Genomic DNA, 23,582 nt, shown 5'->3' on the forward strand with positions numbered 1-23,582 from the left:
GTAAGAAGATTTTAAAAAGAATTCAGGTTTGATGGACTTAAAATGTTGTTGAGGGTGTGTGAGTGCATGCCCTCCCTGCATAACTATATCACTGGCCTTTTTTCCAGTTAATCCTGATACAATTACAGGAATAACATTCAGAAGCATGACATCACTTGGTCTTTTCCCCCACCTTAATGACATGGAGTTTGGGAAGCAGGTTGCAGTCTGCCAGTGTGAGGTGATCCCCATCCAGGAACTTCCTGTTGGAGACCAGCATATCCACTCTGGAGTTATGGTCTATTTCCTGTGGGAGAGAGGCATTCAGATAGATATCCAGTCTCTTGAATTCCCGCAGCAGGGCCGTCTCGTGGTCTGAAAAGGACAGAAACAGGACTTGTGTAAGACTACTGTGGATACTGTTGGATATCTAGTTTTCAGATTATGGCCTTTGAGATAGAGACAATATAATTTGAGTTGGCTATTTAGTTTTTTACAAAATTATATTGTTGTTAAGTAGCCTGCTCTGGTTTCCCTTCCTTTGGCAATTAAAAACCTTGTTGTGGCCCTTATATGCATCAAACATGTAGTGTGTCATGGTATCTCCTCTTCCTGAGAGTTTCATTACCTTTGAAGAGACACCTGAACACAGATTAAATTATGGAGGTATGGAGGTAGACCAGCATGGCCACAGGGTCATGGTTTCCTTTTATATTTGATATTGAATGCCAAACTGTGAGATTCAATTGAAATCATCATTATTGTCTATGTAGATAGTGGTTGTTGAGGCCAGTCAGCTGGGAATTTATATTTTCGAAGGCAGTTCCAGTTTCAAGCAGAGGTCAGCATGGGACAATTGGCCTCGTCCTTTGGATGTAATATTTTGCGTGGAGATTGCCTACTGGGTGAACCTAACAATTACAGCCTCAATACACAATACCTGCTGGGTAAGGTATTCATGGTGGCGGAAGGAAAGTGTTCTCTTGGTGTTGGAGGGTTTTTCCCTTTTTATTTGGATGGTGGTTAATTTGTTGTGCAGGTTGTGTGTTCACAACATTTGAGTTTTCTTTTCCTGTTACACTGAAATAGGAATACTAGGATAACACCCTGACAAGCCTTATTATGTTACTATTTGATTTACCTCTCAATGAATTCAGAGTTTTACATTGGGATCATTTTGAATAATTGTCTTAATATGTTTATACATGTACAGTATTCAGGAGTCTCGTGTTGTTTGTAGTGTTGGGATATCTTTCCAAGGGGTAACCTATTAAGGGGGAAGGATTAATAGTACACAGCTGGATTCTGCTACTACACCCTAAATTGTGATAAAATCCTACTTGCCCGATACTAACTTCATAGCGAAATGAACAAACACGTTTGGCAAGTTTCACAGAGGTGCAGAGTTCAAAGGTTGAACTCTCATGATACTTCACTGTCAGCAGCACATGATCATAAGATGTGACAAATTGTCAAATTAGGTTGGCTCCGAATGGCACAAGTACGAGGCGGGTCAGTGCAAAAGCGACTCAGGACATTTCAAATCTGAATTTGCTGACTGACGAAATATTGTCAGTGCTCTGCTCATTCACTGTAAATCTGATGGATCACCATCATAATGATGGCGAGTCGTAGTTTTATCAGAGCAAAGCTTTTTGACATTTACTTGGGGCCCCATCTTTCACAGTCACTCACAGGTGTTGGTGGTCGTGCTCTTGATGTAAGCTGAGAACTTTGCAAAGATGTCTGCACCCACATCAAAGGACTCCTTGTTCTGGGGACTGAGGTGGGGGTACCTGGTTTGGACAGTGAGGTACAAAGATTAGCTCGACTCCATTGGAACCATACCAGTTTGAGGGCAATTCTAACAGCTTTTTGGATAAATATGCCATACCTGGGCGGGGCCAGTGTCAGCTCCAGGAAGTCCTCAATCTTGATGAAGTCGGTCTTGAGGTCCCCATTGTACAACAGGAAAGGAGGGTTGGTCCCTGGGGCCAGGTCTTTCAGTTCCGCTGGCTTCCTGAAGAATTCAGTAGTGGAGAGGGAGGTGACGAGAGACAGAGGAGGTCGAATGAGGTCACTTATCAGCTACGGAGCGCAATATCTGTCTTTGTACCATTGAGCTTGATAAATAATAGATTTCTGATGCCCTCTGACTCAGTTGGAAAAACACATCGCCCAGGTGAGTGGCCTTTTGTGCCGGGGTGTGTGTTTGCATTCCTTGCATTACTCACTCAGAGGCATCGTTTTTTAATCAAGCCAGCATGTTTGTCCAACAGCAACAGTACTGTTAAGTCCTCTGGCAGAACCATTACAAGGAATGATAGATTAGATTTCTGTTTTATCAACACAACACAAAACATATTGTGCTGGGCTTATAAACCTTCACTCCTCCTTCTCACCGAATCAGATATCATATTTCAGGTTACTCTATGCCCAATTCCAGTTTCTATTTCTGTTACTATAGCTGTGTATGCCATGCTGTTGATGGAAATGTTACTCGGGATTCTTTGAGCTGGTGAATGGTGTAGTGACTACATGTGATGCAGTTTTGTGAGGTGTAATGGTTATATGTGATGCAGTGGCTATGTGTTGTGTACTAGCTACGTGTGAAGCAGTGGTTATTTGTGATGTACTGATAACTGTCTGTGTGGCATGGTGATTATCTGTGATATAGTGGTGATGTGGTTCTGTGGATTGTTAGGTTATTGTCCCCTTGACAATGGTGCCTAAGCAACATTGCTTACTTCTTCATGTCCACTGTGGTCACAGTGAACTTGACTCCTTTCAGCCACAGAACCATGAAGAGTCTCTGGCAAAACGGACAGTTTCCAACATTCTGCCCGTCATGTCCGGCCTGAGGACAAGACAGACACAAATAAGGTTACACCCACATAACCGCAAGCAAACTCACTGGCATCCGCTTGAAAGCACAACAAATGAAATATTTAAACCAACCTGTGAAGTCCCTATTATGCCAACTTGTATGCCCCACTGTGCTTTCACATCAGCGCCATTATTGATTAAAGCCTCTTGAATGATGCTGATGTATGTGCTAAATTATGTAACACCAAGCCATTTTGTTATTCACTTCTGTCAAGAGTACAAAGCACAAAAGAACTCAGCGGGAAAGAAAAGAACAAAACAGAAAATAAAAGAACAGGACAGGAGGAAATGAAAAAAGAAAACACCTGCTGGTGTGCAGCCAGTGTTTACCGTTTCTCATTCTTTGTTTGGAAATCAATTAATATGAATACGTTGTCTTTCGTGTATCATTCAATAAAAGAGGATAGGCCTTCTTTCACAGATACTAAACAAAAATGCGTTATCTTCAGAAATTGTCCCACTGAGCGGTTTGGATTGAGACTTACGCAATCCATTTTGGAAACTGAAGCAAAATTTGAGACAGCAAAATAGGCCTGCACCATAACTGTGTCTTTGTTGTGAATTAGCTGCACTGAAACCATGATAGATGTTAGGTACTGATGGAGTTCTGGGGTCTTAAAAAATTGAAATAAATGTATAATTTCCATTTTTTATTTTCAAATAAACCTGCTTCATAAAAGCAGTCTGGGTTACACATCTGTACTAATATTGTGATCAATGAAAAAAAATATAATCTGTGTCCTGTTTTGCATATGTAACCCTGTACGGTACAAGAACCACTTCATTTCAGCCTACAGCATGAATTGTATTAAATAAATGTGTAAAGAGTGAGCCATTTTGTGAGCCAGAATGTGATCAGGTTAAGCAGTCAGATAAAAAAGGATCTGGGAACCCCTGGGTTGGAAAAATGTGTGCACCCGTGGTGTACCCTTGGTGTACCCATGGTGTAATTTAATGTAATGTCTGGATTGGATTATGTTTTGTTACTTTTTAAAAAGATGATTACTAAGGCCCAGACAGAGGTGATTTACTCAGTAGGGATTCAGGTGAATATAATTCCAGAGCTGAAATTTTCATTCTGAATGAACTCCATGCCTTCTAAAGTAACCATGGGTTCCTCTAAACAGTTGTCCAAGGATTTCAGAATGAAGACGGTTCATTTGGAGAAAAAAGGGTGAAGCCTGAAGAGAAGAACACCTTACCATGGAGGTGGATCCATTATACTTTGGGGTTGTGTGGCAGCTTAGGGCACAGTAGAAGAAAGAATGGATTCCACCAAATATCAAAGGTCAGTCCAGAAGTTGAATAGAGGTTAGGTATTCCAGGAAGACAATGATACAGAGCATACCTCAAAATCAACCATTAAGTACCTCCAGGAAAGATGGATGAAGATTTTTGAAATGTACACCATTTGAATATTATTGAAAATATGTGGAGAGATCTCAAACATGCCGTACATGTAAGGATGCCGAGGAATATTTCTGAGCTAGAGGTGTTCTCCCAAGAAGAATGGGGGAAAATTCCAAACGTGAGAATTTAAAGACTCTTAGCTGGCTACAGGAAGCATTTGGAAGCTGTTACAAAGAACTAACTGACAGGATTACTAAACTTTTGCACAGGGCCTTTTCACTTTTTTTATTTATTTTGAAGCTGTAAAAAAATCAAATCAAAAGTAATCTTGCTTTTAAATGAGAAGAAATGTGTCATTTGTACCATTTAGACCTCAGGTTTGCTTCTGTTCACCAAGATATTAATTGTAAAAGGCTTTTTGACCAGGGGTGCCCACATTTTTTCATACAACTGTATAGAAAATAAATATCTTGTGTGTGTTGGGAAATTATTCTTTCAAAAGAAGAATGAATAAGTCCATATGCAGCCATACAAACTTATAGACAAATAACACCATGTATTTACACAAGATATCACCACACCTCTCTTGGGTGATGTAATAATCAAGCCTGTTAGGAGAAGTAATTTTCTGAGTGCAGTGTTGGTACTGTGACACACCTGTTTTCATCCCTCTTGCATTATATCAAACAGATAAATTAATATATCCTCAGTTGGGAGGGTGGAGCTGTATTTCCGTGTAACTGAAAAGCAATAACAACTTTGGCTCTTTGAAGTCACAGGAAAGGGTAAATGAAGAAAGGAGGCAATGAGTAACTTTGCTGAAGTCTCTTTAGCACATGCTGGCGGTAATGGTTAGAGAACTGGATTTTTAACTACAAGGTTGGAGGTTTGTTGCTGCCTATGGTCCGCTTTAACAAGGCATTTAACCTGAATTGCTTCAGTAAACATTCAGCCGTATAAACTGCTGTCAAGAGTTTAGGTAGTCCGTGTATTCTAGCATCTGAACTTATTTATTTGGGCTTCATCCATAGGAATAGCACAGGGCAGAATCGTTTAGGTTGGTTTCTGTGGATGGTGCTGTGTGTATTTTGGTTTCCATAGGAATAGCACTGAGCAGAATGGTATAGGTTGGTCTCTGTGGGTGTGGCAGTGAATACTACAGTGCAGCATGGTCATAGAGGGTATGGCAGTGAGCAGATGGGTGTATGCTGGTCTATGTTTGTGGCAGAAAGTAGTAAAGTGGTGAAGGCCAATGTTGGCCAGTGTGCTAGAAAGCAACAGCATTGGGGCGTATCAGTGAAGTGCAGAAAAAGGTTCCCAGTGTGCTTCCTATGACACGATAAGGAATAATTATCCTTAGGCTGTCTGTCTGCAGAGATAAAGCATACCGATTGCTATGCTCACCACCCTTCCAAGCCCCCGATTAGCAACGGCTAGCACTTTTTTCTGCACATTGCTTCTGCACTAGGCACAATATGAAGACAGAATTTCCCCTCTGAATCATTCTAACATTCTAACAATCATCTAACAGGAGAGCTGATATGTGTGTCAATTCTTGACGTAGGTTGATTGAGAAACTAAGAAATAATCTCACATTTAAATGGAGCAAGATAGGTCCATAATAGTTAGGCTATATAATACTGTATATATTCATACATTCTACTACATATGATATAGACAGCAATTAAGCATAGACTACAACAGTCTATAAATCTATAAATAACTACAAAAAGAAAATCCAGACAAATGTACCTGTGTTTGCAAAGACAGTGTTATCATGGATGTATTGCAAAACTCATTATAGTTGGATTTATTAGAAACATCAGCAAATATGTCACCAACTTTATAAATGGAAAAAAATATATAGTACTGACCTTGATGAAGAGCTCAATGCTGGGTTCTTTACCAGCGTCCTGTCGTAGTGCCATGGTGTCCCACAGTGTTTTTCCAGTAAGTCCCAGGGAACTCCAAAACGAGTTATGTTCCAAGCGTCAGAGACTTATCCTCATACAGAGGGTTCTCCGAGTGCGAGTGAGTCTGAGAGTGTAAGTGTTTGGGGATTAGAATCAAAGCAGCAGTGTGTAACCTCCCCTGGCCAGGCTGTGAGTGTAAGTGTGTTTTTTTCTGGCCTCCGATACTCTTGTTTAAAAACCCAGAGGAGGAGGGCATAGAGGGTGGGCGTGGGACTTTTCCCATATAAACAGAGTGCCAAACGTTTGGGCTGAAAATAGGCCCTGTCACTTTTTTTTTTTTTTACAAGGAAATCTGATAATGGTAGTGGCAGGCGGTATGATTCACATAACTTTAAAGAGTACTCTCAGTGTACAGAGTTCTGTGGTCATTCACACCTAGGAACATACTGTACAGCGTTGTTCTTGATTGTGACCTGATTTGGAAAGCAACACAAACTGCGCAGAGTTCATCCTCTCGGTTGAGTCTTCAGGGTCTAAGCCCATGGTCACCTGCTCCTGTTTTGGTTATGTTTGGCACTACATGGATCACATGTTCATGGGAAAGCAACATTAGCATTAACATCAATTTTATTTCCAGGAGCATTTACTTTACATGCTGCCAAAATCAAGCAAAATATAAATCAATAAATGAATAATAATGAATAAATAAATATATAAACACTTGTGTGTACTATAAACAGACCTAATGGTACATATTTTCAAGAAATGAGGAAACATTTTGAATAATGACATGGATAAAAATGAAGAACTCAGTCTTGTGATTTCCCTGGATTCCTGCAGTCAGATGGTCCCCTAAAAACCTACCATATTTCAGAGCTAGGGTGCTACAAAGAAAAAGCAAGGGACATTGGGCAGGTTTCCAGTTCCCAGCATTGAATGGGTATGTAACTGCAGGGCCAAGCCACATTATCACAAACAAGGCTGGTCTTTACTTCAAACAAAGCCAAGGTCATGTGCACATAACGGGACATGTAATTGTGTTTAATTTGAGCAGAGTGCATTTTCAGAGCTAATGAATACAGCTATCATGGGAAAATATGATGTTGCCTTGTCTTTATTTATTGATTATTTATCTCATTTCAAATCTCAGAGACAAGCCCGTTTAAAAATCAATGTTCACTCTGCATGATAGACTACATCTTCTAGACTGCATCTTCCTGTTGAAGGAACATGAAGGATAGGAATTTACAGTTGTAACCTTGAAAGCTTGAAATGGAAAGACAACAGATCCCAGATGTAGGGGAAAGCAGCAAAACACCATGAGCTGTGTTCCATGGATTAACAGACCCTCAAATGCATTGTGGGACTGCAGCATGTAATATGAGGAACTCCCAAGATTTTTGAACCAGTGAATCCACCCTGAAACTCACTGGGTCAGGTGAGTCTGTTCATGAGCAGGACGCCTCTCTCCAAACAAAGTGCTTACTATGAGAAAAAGATAGAAGAGGTTACACTGAAATTAAGTATTGGCATAGAAACACAACAAACTTCCTCTCTGGTTCTAGTGCTTTCCACCAAACTCATTAGTATGTAGGAGTACAGCTCTGCTTGAATCCCCATCAGTGTTGATTAACAAGAGGGAGGTCTGCGTCGGCATAGACAGAATCTGCGGTACTATGCAGATATGCATTCCAGCCTCCCACACTATGAACAGCTGGCTGCTACATGATGTTTTAGGATATTTATGAGGTGTGCTCATACTGCTATAACACTTCCTGTATTGTAGAGTGAGAAACATTTAACTGATGTTAGACTGCTCCTCCCCAGACCTGGCTCAAATATGTAATTGTTTTGGATTCAAATACTTTTCAGCGCTTCTTGCCTGTTGTAATTGAGCCAACCAGGAGGTCCAGAAGGTGAAGTTTGCACTTCCAAAACACCACACAAGCTCAGTAAAGTGTAGAAATCTATTTGAATCCAAAATAATTATGAAAACTGCACTGAAAACTGACAAAACTGAAAAACAGTATGAGGTAGCTTGGGATAGGCAGCTGGCTCTCTGAAGAAGGGTACTGTTGTCACAAGCAAACAATGGCATCATTGATCGTTTACTTTCAGCTGCAAGTCTACAATAGTTCATTGCTACATGATCATGTTGAGCTTCCAGTTCTTCTGGACATTATGTGAGAGCTGCATGATGCTGGTGGTGCTGGGAAGGAGGAGATCCTCTGGCTGTCTCTCATTCTGCATATGTCTGGCTCTTTATGCACACCTACTACAGGCAGCTCCAGATTTCACAGGTGAGTGTTCTCATATGGCTAATGCCGTTCTAAGTACCAGCAATTATTTGTATTTATTTATATTGTTTTATTTGCTTTCATCGGGCCCAGAGAGGCACAGTAACTGAGGCTACCGCTCTGGGAATCCCTTCGTTGTTATCCCCTGTATTGTGTGCCAAACAGCTGTGGAGCCCCCTGTTGGAAGCCAGGTGTCTGGGTGTCTGAGGCTATGCATGGATTTCCATTGCTTGTTCATTCTACAAATTGCAGACAAGATGAAAATAGAAATCTTAAGTGATCGCACGTCATCTACAGAAACAATTCATTTGCTAAGTGTATTATAATTTAATTTGGGGAGGGAAGTGAAATATAGAAACACTTTAGATTGATACCATTTTAAAACACTGCGTTGTTCTGAATATTGGTGAGAATATATGTTTCTTTGAAATTTGTCACTAATCTGCTTGACTTTACTGTGTCAAGGAGGTAAAAATATTTCACATAATAGTAATTGAATCTGGTGTAATTAGTATCACTAGCCAAGGATTATGCATTCAAATGGATTATTCAGGATAAATGAGTAATCAATTCAAGACTAAAATATACGAGGAAGGTAAATAGTGCAGAACTACCTAATGGAGTACAGGAAGGAACTTTTACAATAAATTTAGAAAAACCACTAACATATGAGCAAATATCATTTTGTAATGTTCAATGAAAAGCTGCCAATATGACATGTGCTCTTCGAGTAAATATTGAGCTTATATCTAATTTTCTGTTCATCACTGTTTAGAAATGTTGCAAGAAAAACATTATTACTGCTGATCTACTTCATGTCAGAGCCTGGAGGTCGGCTACACAATGTCCGTGGAAGGCTGTCTCAGGCACATCTCTGGCTGATAATAGCTCATTGTGTGTGAAAGCCTGATACATTCCTTCCCAATTGGCTGCTCCTCAACTGGTGCAAGCATCAGGGTACCAAGTGCGCCAGGCAGGCCAAACAGCATCAAATTGTCTGCAATCAAATTGTTGCCAAATTGGAGCAATGTGGACCACTGAAAAAATAACACACCACTGAGCTGTCCCACCCTGAGTTAACACTGCCGGACACAACATGAAGGTTCCCTTCCATTAGACAGACTGTATTGCATGGATACACACGAGTCAGAAATAAACATGAATGCACAAGCTCTTCTCAACTCCCATTGTTCCAGATATGTCCATTTACACTCACTGAGCACTTTATTAGGAACAGCTCTACACCTACTTATTCATGCGATTATCTAATCAGCCAATCCTGTGGCAGCAATGCAATGCATACAATAATACAGATACGGGTCAGGAGCTTCAGTTAATGTTCACATCAACTATCAGAATGGAGAAAAATGTGATCCAAGTGATTTCAACCTTGACATGATTATTGGTGCCAGATAGGCTGGTTTTTGGTCACTGCTAATCTAGGATTTTTATGCACAACAGTTTACTCAGAATTGTGCGAAAACAAAGAAACGGACAGAAATGTCTTGTTAATGAGAGCGGTCAACAGAGAATGGCCAGACTGGTTTGAGATAACAGAAAGGCTATGGTAACTCAGATAACCATTCTGTACGATTGTGGTGAGCAGAGAAGCATCTCAGAATGCATTGCACCTTGAGGCGGATGGGCTACGACAACAGAAGACTGTGTCGGGTTCCACTCCTGTCAGGCATACAGATAGTGTAATGGTGTAGGGAATGTTTTCTTGGCACATTCATGGGGATGTTTTCTTGGGTCCGTTAATCAATCATCGCTTGAACGCTACAGCCTATTTCAGTATTGTTGCTGACCATGTGCATCCCTTCTTGGCCACAATGTACCCATCTTCTTTTTTGCTTTCTTCAGATTATTCATGTCTTCTTTTAATTTAGTAGCCAATTGAACCCTATCAAACGTCTCAAACTTCAGTGGCCTTCCCAGTCACTGGATCTGAATCCCAACACCTTCGGGATGTGGTAGAATGGGAGATTCGCAACATAATTGTGCTGCTGACAAATCTGCAGAAATAGTGTGATGCAGTCATGTCTACGTGGAACAGAATTTCAAACAAATGTTTTCAAGATTGTGGAATCAATGCCAAGAAGAACTGAGGCTGTTTTGGGAGGCCCTGCCTAGTATCAATAATTTAGCAGTCCCTCTAATTAATCTTTTTCAGTTGAGCATTGAGCAATTTAGCATGGTGTCCAAAAATATCCAGCTGTATGCTGCAGCTGTAAGGTTATTCTCTATTTAATTACTCATGTTTCCCAAAATATATTATTCTCCAAGTGTGATTCACTGGTCTTGTGATAGCTGATTATAAGTTATCTATTGACACACCCTGAAGATTAGATTCAAAACAACTTTGACTACAAATTGACCATCTGATTGTTCATTTTAATATCATTAGTCATTATGTTGTATTAAATCAAGTGATAGTGTTCTTTTAAATTCTATTTTCCCAAATGCACATAAAAAGTATTGCAAAGTAAAGAGGTTGTAAGGCATTTACATGGATATTAGCTATTTCCTTATCTACATGAGTCATTAATGCCTAGTACCAAAATGTACTGTATGCTAAATCAGTACCTTTTGGACATGAATAATATGTACTCTACTAGAGCTTAATTACCATGGGATACTTTACTGTTGAACTAAATGTAAATTTACATTGCTGCATCATTCGATTCCAGGATATGTCCATAAGATATTGAAGAACCACACTGCTCAAGCCTGCGACGGTGAGACACTTACAGTCTCTTGCCCCTCAAAGACGGCTGTGGCCATTCTGTCTGCGGTTTACGGTAGCCATGCCTCGAGTGACACTGTGTGCCCCATCACTGACAGAAACAGGACAGAGGAGAAAAAGGACTGTGTGTCCTTCGCTGCAGTCCAGGTAAACAGATGTTCATTCCAAACGCTGGGACATATTTTGTGGCTTTGTGCTTATTATTTATGTACGTAACAGCAATGTCAGCAGACCAAGTGAATAAGCTTTCCAAGGAAATCTGGGTCAGAGCCATGCGGGATTTTGGCATCTACAGTATTTGGGAACAACACTTTCACCAGCAGGAAATGATTCAGTTATAACAAAAAGCTGTACATGTTCTTCTATAAACAAACTTTGGAGAATGACAACACTGGCAGATAGCAGTGTTGTAATCATGGATGTGTTTTTGTGTTTTTCTGCATCAGCAGAAGGTTATGTACAAGTGTCAGGATCGGCGGGCCTGTAAAATCCGTGTCCTCAGCAATTCATTTGGGCCAGAGCCCTGCCCGGGAACCAGCAAGCTCCTCACTGTGTCCTACAAATGCCGCCCAGGTTAGAGACCAAACCAATGCTTCACCTGAGACTGACATAACTGTATTTACCAGACTTGTTCCACTGTACCATTCATTTTCTAAGTAACCTGTATATTGCAGATTAATTCGTAAAAGTTTTCCTCATGCAAATAAATTATTTACATAATTAGAAAGTTGAATCATTCTGCAATGAATACATTTTACAATGCAATGCACAATGATGAATAGGAATGTTAATGCCCATGTTAAACAAGTGGTTTTCTGCATGGGATGAGATTTTTCATTGAATAACTGGATTACTGCTACACTCAATTAATGACTGTAATAGCAGACTATACATCCTGCACAACTACAGAATTACACTACATTTCCAGCTTCTAGGTGTTGTAGACATGTGCAATAGTATTACAGCATCTATAATAAAATAACAATACATTTTAGCAATACATTGTATTACTCTGAATTATTATTATTGGAGAGAAGAATAGAGAAAGTAAGGGCATGGTGAATTGTCGTCTTAAAGCAGGAAATGTGTGTCCCTGCCCATTTACAGCTATGGTCAATGTTCTGCAAGGTGTGTCACAGCTGCATTACCTGAGCAGATATGCAGAGTCAACATGAATGCAACCTGTTAAATCGCAATCTCGGTTGTGAGATCATAGCTGTGAGAACTTATTCAGTTAGGGACAATCCAAGTCAAGATATGGACTATCAGAGAATCTGCTGTGAAATGAAAACTGTACTGTATGTATGAATAGGAACATAATTAATGTTACTGCACCGTAATGAGTAATATTATAATACTCATTACAGTCCTGTTTCCTTTCTGTCTCATCAGAACACCACCGCAGTAAGTTGGTTTGTGAGAATGAGAGACTGCGACTGACCTGCATGAATGGCACAGTGCTGGCCATCTACTCCGCAACATTTGGACACCTGCTGCATGGGAGTCCTCACTGCCCGCTGGAGAACAACACAGCACCAGACATGGGTAACCTCAGTTTTTGGAGAACCGTGGGAAAATAGCTTTTGGCAGAAAAAAATGCATGTCCCTTGGACAGAGAGGGTGGCAATGTGAAAAATATGATTTGATTCGGAATGTTTGTCATTGGAATTGCTGGTTTCCAGAAACTCACCCATCTGTTATAAAAATCCACAAGAAAAAAATAACACTGATGATATAACACGGCATTTCTAAAGCCAATATCGCCATCATGTGGACAGGAAACAAATAAGTAACTCACACCAAGATACAATGGGCCTCATTTATCAAACGTGTGAATGAATTTGACCATAAATCATTTGGAAATGCATGTTCACAAATGAAACGAAAATACACAGTTGTAAAGCTTGTTTTGTGTTTTTATTATTCCATTAATTAATATTTTATTTTTATTTAGAGTGGCAAAATTATTTGAATAAGCCAATGGTATATTATAATTATTCATATCATATATTTCATTGGATTCAACATTCAAATGGGTAATGTTTAATTTGGGTAATCCTGATTAATGAATGCTTAATTAGAGTTCCAAAGTTTAAACAAAGTTTGCTATAAATAGGGTGTACAAGTCATAGCTGAGACGTTGCTATGGCTGACCTCTCTTTACATTACATTTATATGTATTGCTTTATTAGAAGATTTGGCGTAGCCTACTTTGGTGAGAGCGCATCTTCAAAGACTGAGCTGATTTCTTTAGTGAGGCTCACAAGTTGGTTCTGAACATTGACCACATAAAAATGGTTCCAGCTGCCCAGGCACATCCCTCTGAGTTTGTGCAACACACTGGAGCCAGAACTTGATCCACACACCCTTCCTGCCCATGTTCAGGTGATTCCCATACTGAGCTTCTTTGGGACTGGCACAGGACATTGAACATATTATCGCTGTCGCCCTCCATTGTAATTCCAGACATCAACATCTCTTCTACAATTTTATAACTTTGCCTTCAGTTTAATGTCAAACCATTTTTGTTTTACTTGTTCCATAGTAGGGGAGACCGGGGCGCAAACTAACAAGGGACATGTTTAAACATGGGGATTTCGTGATGTTTTATTTGCAGACAAATGATGGGTTTGTTTTAATTTATGCATTAGAGCAGTGTGCTTCTCATGGGTGAGTGGCAGGATGATTTAAAAACTTCATCAAGAGTTATTAACAAATCTGTGTTTTAGTAATGTTTTTTCACCATGGTTTCTTCTGATTAACTGAACGCCACAGACTCCAAATACACATACTTTAAATCACTGTATTGTGGGTTATAGTTTTGACACGTTTTACTAGCAAGCAGAAACTGTGAGCCATGCAGGAGTACAACTAGTACAGCTAGTACAGCTGGGGCATGTTGGCATGCTGTGTTTCAACATGCCTCTGCCTATTATAAATGCATTAGCCACAATAACGTTTAATGTAACATTGTATATTCCATGTATACCATACGCTTATTTGGTCCTATCTAGCACTCACTATTAACCATTTCTTCCCGAGACATTCATTACATACTAATATTGTCATATGCAGTTAGTATAGACAAAATATTGACCATTCCTATAGACCAATTATCAGATGAAAAAAGTAAACAGTAAGAAATGTTGGATTCACCAACATTTAATTTGTATCAAAAGCAGCATTTTTTCTACATTTCAGACACTGTTTCAACATGCCCCAGAGTTGTTTAAACTTGCTCCGTAGCCACTTCCGACTAAACTGTAATCACCAGGAATGTCATAGAACTGTTACACTGTCACAAACATTATGGAGGGCACTGTATGTGTGTATTTTCAGAGTGCCTGTCACCTTCTGCCCTGAGGAAGATGTCTCGTAGGTGTCATGGAAAGATGAACTGCTCTGTGCTGGCTGACACTCAGACCTTTGGGGATCCTTGCTTTCCTGGTGTAAGGAAACACTTGCGGGTGTCTTACACATGTGGTGAGTAGCAGAGGAATGAGAGACATTGCATTATATCACAATGAAAAACATGGTGCTAGGAGTTAGGGAAAAATAAAAATAAAATTGACTAGACTGGATCTACGGTATGACCAGTATGCTGTAGCTTGTATTTCCATAAATAAATAAAAACTGTCACCTTTGATCAAGGTATAAAAATGATTCGCTCTGGGAATATGAATGCATATTCAGCAAGTCCTGTATCTATTTTTTCAAAACACTCCATATCAGAAATATAGCATGTCTGAACGTTAGTAATCATGAGGGGAAAACTAATGGAATATGAAAAACCCCCAATATTCAGCATACTTTGGAAATGACAAAAGGTGTCCTGTTACTCTCCCCTGTCTGTTTTAGTGCCCAAAAATCTCCTGGAGGATATGGAACGTGGGCCTCCAGATCCTTTCTTAATAACTGATTACACACATGGTGAGACCTGCCCTATTACAGTATAACTACAAATTCTCTAATTGTATTATGCCTGTTCCAGTGCCACCTGCAATCATTAAATGCTTAAAGTGGAGAATTTCTGAACTTGCTACACCGTTTTAGGATGTATGTCTGGATAATAATATTGTTGTTTGAATTGAGTAAATTACTGACACAGACAGACGTGTCCCTTCTCGCAGGGTTCCCAGAAGCAGTAGCTCTGTACTTTGTATCTGGGATCTGCGCCGGCCTGGTCTTCCTGCTGTGCCTGTTCGGTTTGAAGTCAACACTGGTGCGGGATGTTAAAGACCTATTCTCAGAGATGGAAGATGAGATACGGGGCACCCCGAGTTCCCATCCCGAGCTACTGGAGGACCTCAACAATGGCACCTCATCTGAGTCATCCTTCCACAGGCTCACGCGCTCCTACCGGGCAGCCAGCATGTTCAGCCCCGAGCGGATGGTGGAACAGGAGGAGGAAGAGAAAGAACAGCCCCTAGGAGATATTTGGATCAATGGGGACTCCAGCCCTTATGTCATCCACAAGACCATGTCCTCTGAATAGGGAACCAGACTCTGATAAAGAAACTGAAGTCATATGGAGCTGAACTGACCTGAACTCCATAAGAATGAATAAATTGTGTCACGATGATCAGTGCATAGATCAGTGTAGAACTAATGTTTTGTAAAAAAAAATGTTAATTAAATTCTGCAATGTTATTTAATCAAGGTTACCACAGTGTGCAAAACTATATTGTAATTTAATGAAAATTCTCACAAAGACTGTTATAACTTCTAAACTCCTTTCTGGACAAATCTATGCTAAACAACTAGCCATACAAATCCATTATATTATTTAACCAACACTTTCAGTGCTGTAGCAGCCTGCCTTTGAAACTACTTTTCAAATGTTTGTCTGTTTCTTCTCTCCTGTTGTAATTTTAAGAAAATGTATACCAAATAAAAGATGTCACGTTAAATGACATTGAATCTGTCTGCTGCTGTGATGAGGAGTCCCCGTCAATATGCATTTTGTCCGAACAACACACGATTATTACAAAGGTTTGATGAAGCAACTTAATTCAGAAATTAATTCGAGTTTCTGACATCACACAGGCAGTAATGTAGTAAAAATCCAGTCATCCTACCGTAGAGGGCGCCGTGCGTTTCTTTAATACTCATGCTAAACCGGGTTTTCCCGAGTTTGCTTTTTCGGATGAGTTCCCATCCCGAGGCCGAGGTGAATTTTATTATTGTAACTGCTTGGCTACTAGCGTCACCCAGGGCCTGGGTGGTACTGTACGTGGAAAAACTGGTATCTCGCTAGCAGGCAAGTCATAGACTTAGGGGTAACGTTAGTTGGGTGAACATGTAATTTTACATAACTAATGTTTCCGATCTGCACTCTTTAATGTTACTGGAGATATTGGGACGTTGATTTTCACTTCCAGATGAAGAAAAAGAAGACCGGCTTGAGAAATTCCACAAAACCCGAAATCCTGTTGGAATTGGAAAGACCGACAGTTGGCTAACAAGCTTCTACTGGAAGGCCAGATACTTTGCGAGGTAACTTGGTTGGTTAGCTTGCCAGCTACCTAACGAGCTTTTTATATATTTTCAAAGTTAGCTAACATTATATGTTATGTGCTAAGTTAGCTGGCTAGAAGTAGGGTCATATTCGAATAATATCGCTGTTACAGCATTTCAACAAGCTTTTGTCTGATGAATACTCTCTACAGTTCGGGTTGTGTGAAGACAAAAGTATAATAATATCCTTCGCTTTAGCTATCGCAAAGCGTTCTTACCATTGTTGCTAACTTGTTCATAAAAATCTTTTATTGATTTCAAGTAACTGTAAAGTGGCTGGAAATATTTCACCAAATATATATATTCAAAGTAAATAACGAATAACTAACTAGTGTTGGGAACCAAGAACCGGATCCAAAATTCTATGGACTGGGTAACCGATAAGTAATTCAAATTTTGGTTCTGCTTATCAGTTCCTAAACACCCATTTTCACTCAGGCATGTTTCGACTAAACTGCCTTTATTATGCTACTATTGCAAACTAGTGCTGTCACTTTGACCAAAAATTTAACTTTGAATATGTACATTTTCAATATATATTTGAATATGTTCAACTTTTTGTGAATATTGTTTTGATATTGTTATAATTATCGTACACATCTGGTGTTATGCTAGCCATGTCCATTAGAGGGTCAGAAAGAATTGCCACACTTAACAAGTGTGGTTTTCCAATTTATGGAGGTATATTAACAGAACACCAAAATGTAAGAATCATAACAGTTCGGGTTGTGTAAAGACAAATGTATAATGATATCCTTGGCTTTAGCTATCGCAGAGCGTTCTTGTTGCTAACTTGTCACTTTGCTTGGCGAGCTAGGCTAACGTACTTGTGTAGTTCATTAGCTGAGTAACCTAACGGGGAACCATCTCATTCGAAAATACCTAAGGTAACTCTAACTACAGTTATATTAACGTTAAGTTAGCTATTAGACTACGAATGTGATCGATGTTTACCTGACCCCAGTGAATCTTACGTAGTTCGTAAGGTAAGGTTCACAGTAAGTTGTTAGCTAGCTAATACAACGTTACGTGTTGGCTACAGTAACTAAGCAGAGGTGTCAAATCCAAGTTCAAGCCCATCCCTCCCAGTTTGTTCCAATCACCAGAATTTGATAAATCCTTCTGTCAGGAGGTAAAACTAATTCGTGCAACCAGCTGGTGACATTAGTGGGTGGAAAAAACGCCGATTACTTTCTGGCCCCTGGACTTTACTCCTCCAGCAGCTAACTTGGAACGTGGCTTGCTAACGAGCAAATTAATGCCGAGAAACAAAGCACTCTCGAAAGTTAGAATAAATAAATAAAATAATGGGTCGATTACCTATAATATGCTATTCGCGTATGCTAGCTACATCATGCTAACATCGTACAGGGACCAGTAAAGGCTTAGAACACACTAGCACTTAGTTATTGTAAGTTTGATCATTGGAACTGTGTCAACAGGCAATCTTTTTTGTGGACAAGCTCAAATTTAAAAGAAACTTTAGGTGGGAACTTTGCTGTGTCATTGAGGTGGGCATTGACTGCAGCTCTGGGGATCGGTCTGCTCCAAGTTTGTTTGAGAAATGCTGTGTTTTGTACCAGTCAATGCACACTCCAAAACACAGTGGTGTTTGTGTCTTGTGTTGTAGACTAGGGGTCCAGAGGGGGCTTTTTTTTTAGGTTTTGAAGACATGTGGATTGTTGTGGTACCAGCAGGCAGCAGAGTGTTGATTTCCTGGAAGTGTGTGGTCTGTGGTCTTACAGTGGGCAGAGGTGCAGCTGGAATCTAGTTGGTGTGGGAGTTGACCACTCCAATTTTGCTCAAACTTTATATTCAATAAAGAACATCCAAAACATTAGCCTCATCGGACTTGACATTCTTGAGATATTGGCTGTTAAAGAAGGAGGGGGGGGGATGCTTTCCAAAAAGTCACTCGCGAGTGGAAATTGGGGTTTGTATCGATTTTGGAGCATCAATCTTTTGTTATTAAAGAAGAGGAAAACCTGAAAACGTGTGTGATGATATTTTTTTATTTATTTATAATAAATATTCTCTGTTAACAAGTGTCGTTTTCCAATTTATGAGGATATATTAACAGAACATCAAAATGTAAGAATCATAAACATGAACATGAAAGTTTCCATGCACATACTATTAATCATTGATCTAGCCAGCTCTCAAACCTTGTGTCAACATTCCATCCATATAATGCTATTAATGGAGAGGTTTGCATTTTACCCACGGATAAAACATAACAGTAATAATATAGTTCAGTGTTTCCTGCAGGAAATGCTTCAGTTAAGATGGTGGCTTTTTTTAACTTTGCGAAGTCAGAGCTGTCCTTCATATCACTCATGCTAGCCAAGTTGGGTTCCATGATATTTGTATGCTAATGTTAACATATTTTCGTGGGAGTGTTATGTGATCGCCTGGATGGGTGTCTCTGCGTTCAAGGGTGGAGTTTAAGCGCCCGTTACCTTCTGGCAAACACAAGCTGGAGATTCAAGCCAAACACGTTCAGTGTTTTGCCCCATATTAAGGAAACTGCTACACTGACCATGATTTTAAAAATGCCTGCACGCATAATATAAGCATTTAATCCAAATAAGCTCACCTGAAAAAAGCGTGACAGTGGTCCTTTAATACATGCCATAATAACCTCATACAGTGTAGTCTGAATCCTCCACTTTAACAAAGTACAGGTTGCCCTCTTTTCTGATTTACTGGCATACTGTGTCTTGTGGTAGTATGCTTTTAAACAATTCTGGCGGGACAGCACTGACATCCTCTCCCTTCTTTTGGGCTGCCGCATCCTACTCTCCCCTCCACTCTACTGACTTGGAGGCATGTCCAAAATAAATGTAAACAACACATCCAGTAGAATACTGTCTATAGCCCTAATCATCACCATTCCTCATGAATTGGAAATCAATCAATCAATATTATGCTACACTTTGGAAAAATCAGCTGATTGAATCCATATCAATGGGAATACATAGATATCGATACCCTAAATTGGTAACCTCCGCACCGATTTCACCCATTACATTTTATTGCACAATAAAATAAATAAATAAAACCAGATTTATATGTATAAAAATATATATGTAATAATGATGACTGAACACTTTTCTGTAAGGAGGTTGTTCACCTCTTTCTCTCTGTTTTAGTCCAAAACATTTAGTCCAATTTTCCTCTATCAACCCATTAATGGGAATAACTAACTGTATTTTGCATCATCTGTAAAAGAAAGAGGTGAGGGGTTTGCTTTGAAAGTGAACTTTGATGAGAGATTATGCATGAATGAGCCATTTTCACAGAGGAAGTAAATGGTGATGGAAATGATAATGCTATCATGCTGGGAATATCCGCACTGTATTTCATGCAAATTCAGCCCGGTGTCTTATCAGGGCAGAAAGAGTGGTGCCTTGTCCAGCTGTATGAGGCTTTTCTGCACTGCTTCTGTTGCAGGCTGGATATTTTAGCCAGTCCTGACGCCGTGGTCTACAGTCCCATAACTCAGCTCTCCATACCCATCAACTGTCAACTGTCACTTTCACTTTCACCTTGTGTAAGGTAACCCGTCTGAGCGCTTGGAGCCTTTTCGTCATTCATTTGGAATTGGTATTTGTGAGTGTGATTACTATGAAATGTACTCATGGATGTGAGTGACGAGCGCATGTGCGTGTGTGTTTGTTGGACATTGCAGTCATTTTGAATGGCTGCATGTGTTAGGGATGCAGGCTATTTGTTTTTGTCTTTCTTGTTCCACGTCACGGCTTAAATATTTAATCAAAGACATTTTTTCTGAGAATTAATCTATACAGTTGCTTGCAGGAGACGGCACGGATGGTGCAGTGGGTAGCACTGCCGCCTCACAGCAAGGAGGTCCTGGGTTCAAATCCCGGTGCGGAGTTTGCATGTTCTCCCCGTGCCTGTATGTCTGTGTACTTCCTCCGGGTACTCCGGTTTCCTCCCACAGTCCAAAGACATGCAGGTTAGGCTGATTAGAGTCTAAATTGCCCATAGGTATGAGTGTGTGAGTGAATGCTGTGTGTGCCCTGCGATGGACTGGCGACCTGTCCAGGGTGTATTCCTGCCTTTCGCAGGATGCTGGGATAGGCTCCAGCCCCCCTGCGACCCTGTTCAGGATAAGCGGGTTAGGATAATGAATGAATGAATGAATGAATGAATAAATGAATTAGTTGCTTGCAGGTGCTTCTCGAGCCTCTATTCCCTACGTACATTGACTTACTGATCTGCAATTACCCAAACATTTGTCTTTTTTTCATTTAGATGACTAAGCAAACAAGCAAAATGAAAATGTGTTTCTTTCAGAGGCAGTAGAAGCCCTTCTCATTGACATCCCCGTTAACTGTGAAGCTAGTGAGTGAGACTTGTGTGTTGGCTGTGGGTTTGTTCTGCATCTGAAACGTATTGCATTACCCTTTTGCCACACTGAATAATACTTTAGTTTTAAGAAGTTGTCATATTGATATGTGGAGAGTGAAATTACTCTTACTGTCACTATCCGCATAGCAATGCAATAAAGTACACTCACTGAGCACTTTATTTTTAGGAACACTCAGTGATTTTGGAACACCTCTACAACTGATTATCCATGCGATTATCTAATCAGCCAATCGTGGAGCAGCAGTGAAAATCTTGCAGATATGGGTCAGGCGCTTTAGTTAATGTTCACATGAACCATCAGAATATGAAAAGAAATTTGATCTCAGTGATTTCGACTGTGGCATGATTGTTGGTGCCAGACAGGCTGGTTTGAGTATTTCTGTAACTGCTGATCTCCTGGGATTTGCACTTACAACAGTCTCTAGAGCACAGGTGTCAAACTCCAGTCCTGGAGGGCCGTAGTGTCTGCTGGTTTTTGGGGTGTTCTGGGTTCGTTCCAAGTCACTGATTGGTTAAAGTATCCACACGCCTTGTTCTCAAGGCCTTAATTGGCCTTAATTGGCAGCTGATTGAAAGGAAACCGCAAAAACCCGCAGACACTGCGGCCCCCTGGGGATTCAGTTTGACACCCCTGCTCTAGAGTTTACTCAGAATAGTGCGCTTAACAAAAAACATGCAGTGAGCGGCAATTCTACGGACGGAAACGCCTTGTTGATGAGGGAGGTCAACGGAGAATGGGCAAACTGGTTCGAGCTCGCAGAAAAACTCAGATAACCACTCTGTACAATTGTGGTGGGCAGAAAAGCATCTCAGAATGCACAACACATTGAACCTTGAGGTGGATGGGCTACAACAGCAGAAGACCACATCAGGTTCCATTTCTGTCAGCCAAGACAGAAAGCTGAGGCTGCAGTGGGACAGGCTCACCAAAACTGGACAGTTGAAGACTGTACATAGCCTGGTGATTTTTGCTGAAGCATACATTTGAGTATTGTTGCTGACCGTCTTCTAAAGGCCCGGACACACCAAACCGACGGTCGGCCGCGGAGCGCCGACAAAGATCGCCTTGCGTCGATACGCGTCGTTAATGTTGGCTGTGCCGAACACACCGCAACGACGGTCCGCCGACAGCCGAGTTGCACGTACGTTCTGCGCCTGCGTGAGAGGTAATAACTCTCCACACCAGCAGGTGGCGGTAGTCTGTATTTGTCTTTCAAAAAATGGAAACCGGAAGACCGGGGAATGCGTTTGCATTGCGTTGGACCTAGAAGCAGCCATTGTCTCGCTCACAACAAACAGTTTGCAGCAATTTCCTTGTTCTCTCGCTATTTAGTAATACTAATCGAAAATTATGTCTGGTAGTGATAGTAACTTTGGAATGGCTTGCTTTCGTCGCTTCCGTTTCTCTTCTCGTGCACTGATTCGCTAGCTGGACAGCCAATCAGAGAGCTCTCTCTCATCGACGGCTCCGGGGGCTCCGACGCCGATTCAACATGTTGAACTTATTTATGCAATTATGTAATCAGCCAATTGTGAGCAGCTGCAGACAGAAACGCCTTGTTAATGAGAGATGTCTGAGGAGAATAGCCAGATTGGTCAAAGCTGACAGGAAGGTGACAGTAACAGTGATATGCAGAAGAGCATCTCTGAACACACAACGCATCATAACTCTTAAGTGGATAGGCTACAGCAGTAGAAGTCTAAAAAATTTGTCTAATAAATACCTAATGTGCTCGGTGAGTGTATATCAGCCATATATCAGTGCAATACTGAAAATCTAGCCTGATGATAACCACTCATTGTTTTTAGACATCAGTTAAAACATGTGGATGGAATAATATTATTACATTTGTTCCAGATTATTTTTTTGCATGAAAAGAATGAATACTTATGGCATTATCCTTGTTCAGTTGCTGTGGGCAGTCTTATTCATACTGCCCTTGGACACGATGTGACATTTCAAAAAAGGCATATGGTGTGCAAAGAGAAGTATTCTTAATGCAGCTCAGTGAATACGTTTTGTGCCATCGTTTTACATCTGTTTTCGTAATGGGCAATGCTGAGGAAACCGGGTCATGTGCATCATGGGATTCATTGAGGCTGATTCCATGGCAGATTTGCATGTGTTCAGCTCTCTTATAAAATCTCTCTGTCTCTCCCTGAAATATATATATATATATATATATATATATATATATATAGAAAAAAACAAGTAACATGAATTAATTTTCTGGAACTCATCAGATTAGGACTATGTTCCTTTGCTCATTTATTAATTTATTTTTTCTCACATCCCATAAGCCTACCTTCGAGTGCAGGAGAGGAGAGAACCCCAGACGTGCTGCTGGAGCTGCAGGATGATGAGTGTAGCCGGTCGTTCCTGTCGCAGATGAACAAGGCCCAACAGCAAGGTGAGGCACCGTGCAGTTCAGCCTTTAGCTGCTCTACGCCCTGGCCTGTGACCACAAAGCTTCTCTGGGTGACATTTTTAAGATAATT

General features: G+C 40.5%; 3 protein-coding genes across 11 annotated transcripts in view; 2 read left to right on the plus strand and 1 right to left on the minus strand.

The window, feature by feature from the left end:
* The window catches only part of LOC133132741 (chloride intracellular channel protein 2-like), a 48,254-nt gene extending 41,938 nt beyond the window's left edge, over window positions 1-6,316 (minus strand). For both annotated transcript variants that reach the window (XR_009709166.1, XM_061248416.1), the window contains exons 1-5: window positions 6,090-6,316; window positions 2,727-2,836; window positions 1,874-1,999; window positions 1,675-1,775; window positions 173-354 (exon numbers count right to left, since the gene is read on the minus strand). Coding sequence is in view for 1 of the 2 variants with exons in the window: in XM_061248416.1 (XP_061104400.1) it covers window positions 173-354; window positions 1,675-1,775; window positions 1,874-1,999; window positions 2,727-2,836; window positions 6,090-6,143 (573 nt within the window). In the remaining variant the exon portion in view is untranslated. The remainder of the gene's footprint in view (window positions 1-172; window positions 355-1,674; window positions 1,776-1,873; window positions 2,000-2,726; window positions 2,837-6,089) is intronic.
* Window positions 6,317-8,285: 1,969 nt separating this feature from the next.
* Window positions 8,286-16,084, plus strand: LOC133133691 (protein eva-1 homolog C-like). 2 transcript variants are annotated; one of them, XM_061249840.1, is made up of 7 exons: window positions 8,286-8,428; window positions 11,116-11,318; window positions 11,618-11,744; window positions 12,564-12,716; window positions 14,511-14,654; window positions 15,030-15,101; window positions 15,302-16,084. In XM_061249840.1, exons 1-7 carry the CDS (start codon window positions 8,323-8,325, stop codon window positions 15,664-15,666), a joined length of 1,170 nt encoding a protein of 389 aa, XP_061105824.1. In that variant the 5' UTR covers window positions 8,286-8,322; the 3' UTR covers window positions 15,667-16,084. The 2 variants fall into 2 exon arrangements, with proteins under 2 accessions (XP_061105824.1, XP_061105825.1); XM_061249841.1 differs by having other exon boundaries at window positions 11,621-11,744.
* Window positions 16,085-16,355: 271 nt separating this feature from the next.
* LOC133132400 (inositol polyphosphate 5-phosphatase OCRL-like) overlaps window positions 16,356-23,582 on the plus strand; it is a 30,602-nt gene continuing 23,375 nt past the window's right edge. For 3 of the 7 annotated variants that reach the window (XM_061247831.1, XM_061247838.1, XM_061247836.1), the window contains exons 1-2: window positions 16,356-16,667; window positions 23,385-23,494. In XM_061247831.1, coding sequence (XP_061103815.1) covers window positions 23,473-23,494 — 22 coding nt within the window. In that variant the 5' untranslated portion in view covers window positions 16,356-16,667; window positions 23,385-23,472. Of the gene's footprint in view, window positions 16,668-20,141; window positions 20,247-21,008; window positions 21,057-23,384; window positions 23,495-23,582 lie in introns of all 7 variants that reach the window. The other 4 variants (XM_061247832.1, XM_061247833.1, XM_061247835.1 and 1 more) reach the window with 4 other exon arrangements.

The sequence above is a fragment of the Conger conger genome, chromosome 7, assembly GCF_963514075.1.
Source record: "Conger conger chromosome 7, fConCon1.1, whole genome shotgun sequence".
Lineage (NCBI taxonomy): Eukaryota > Metazoa > Chordata > Actinopteri > Anguilliformes > Congridae > Conger > Conger conger.

What these genes read in the sequence shown, in the direction of transcription:
- LOC133133691 (XM_061249840.1), top strand. Translation starts at nt 8,323, where the DNA reads ATGATGCTGGTGGTGCTGGGAAGGAGGAGATCCTCTGGCTGTCTCTCA. An exon ending in GGCAGCTCCAGATTTCACAG is followed by an intron (nt 8,429 to 11,115) that starts GTGAGTGTTCTC and finishes ATTCGATTCCAG; the next exon opens with GATATGTCCATAAGATATTG. An exon ending in TGTCCTTCGCTGCAGTCCAG is followed by an intron (nt 11,319 to 11,617) that starts GTAAACAGATGT and finishes TTTCTGCATCAG; the next exon opens with CAGAAGGTTATGTACAAGTG.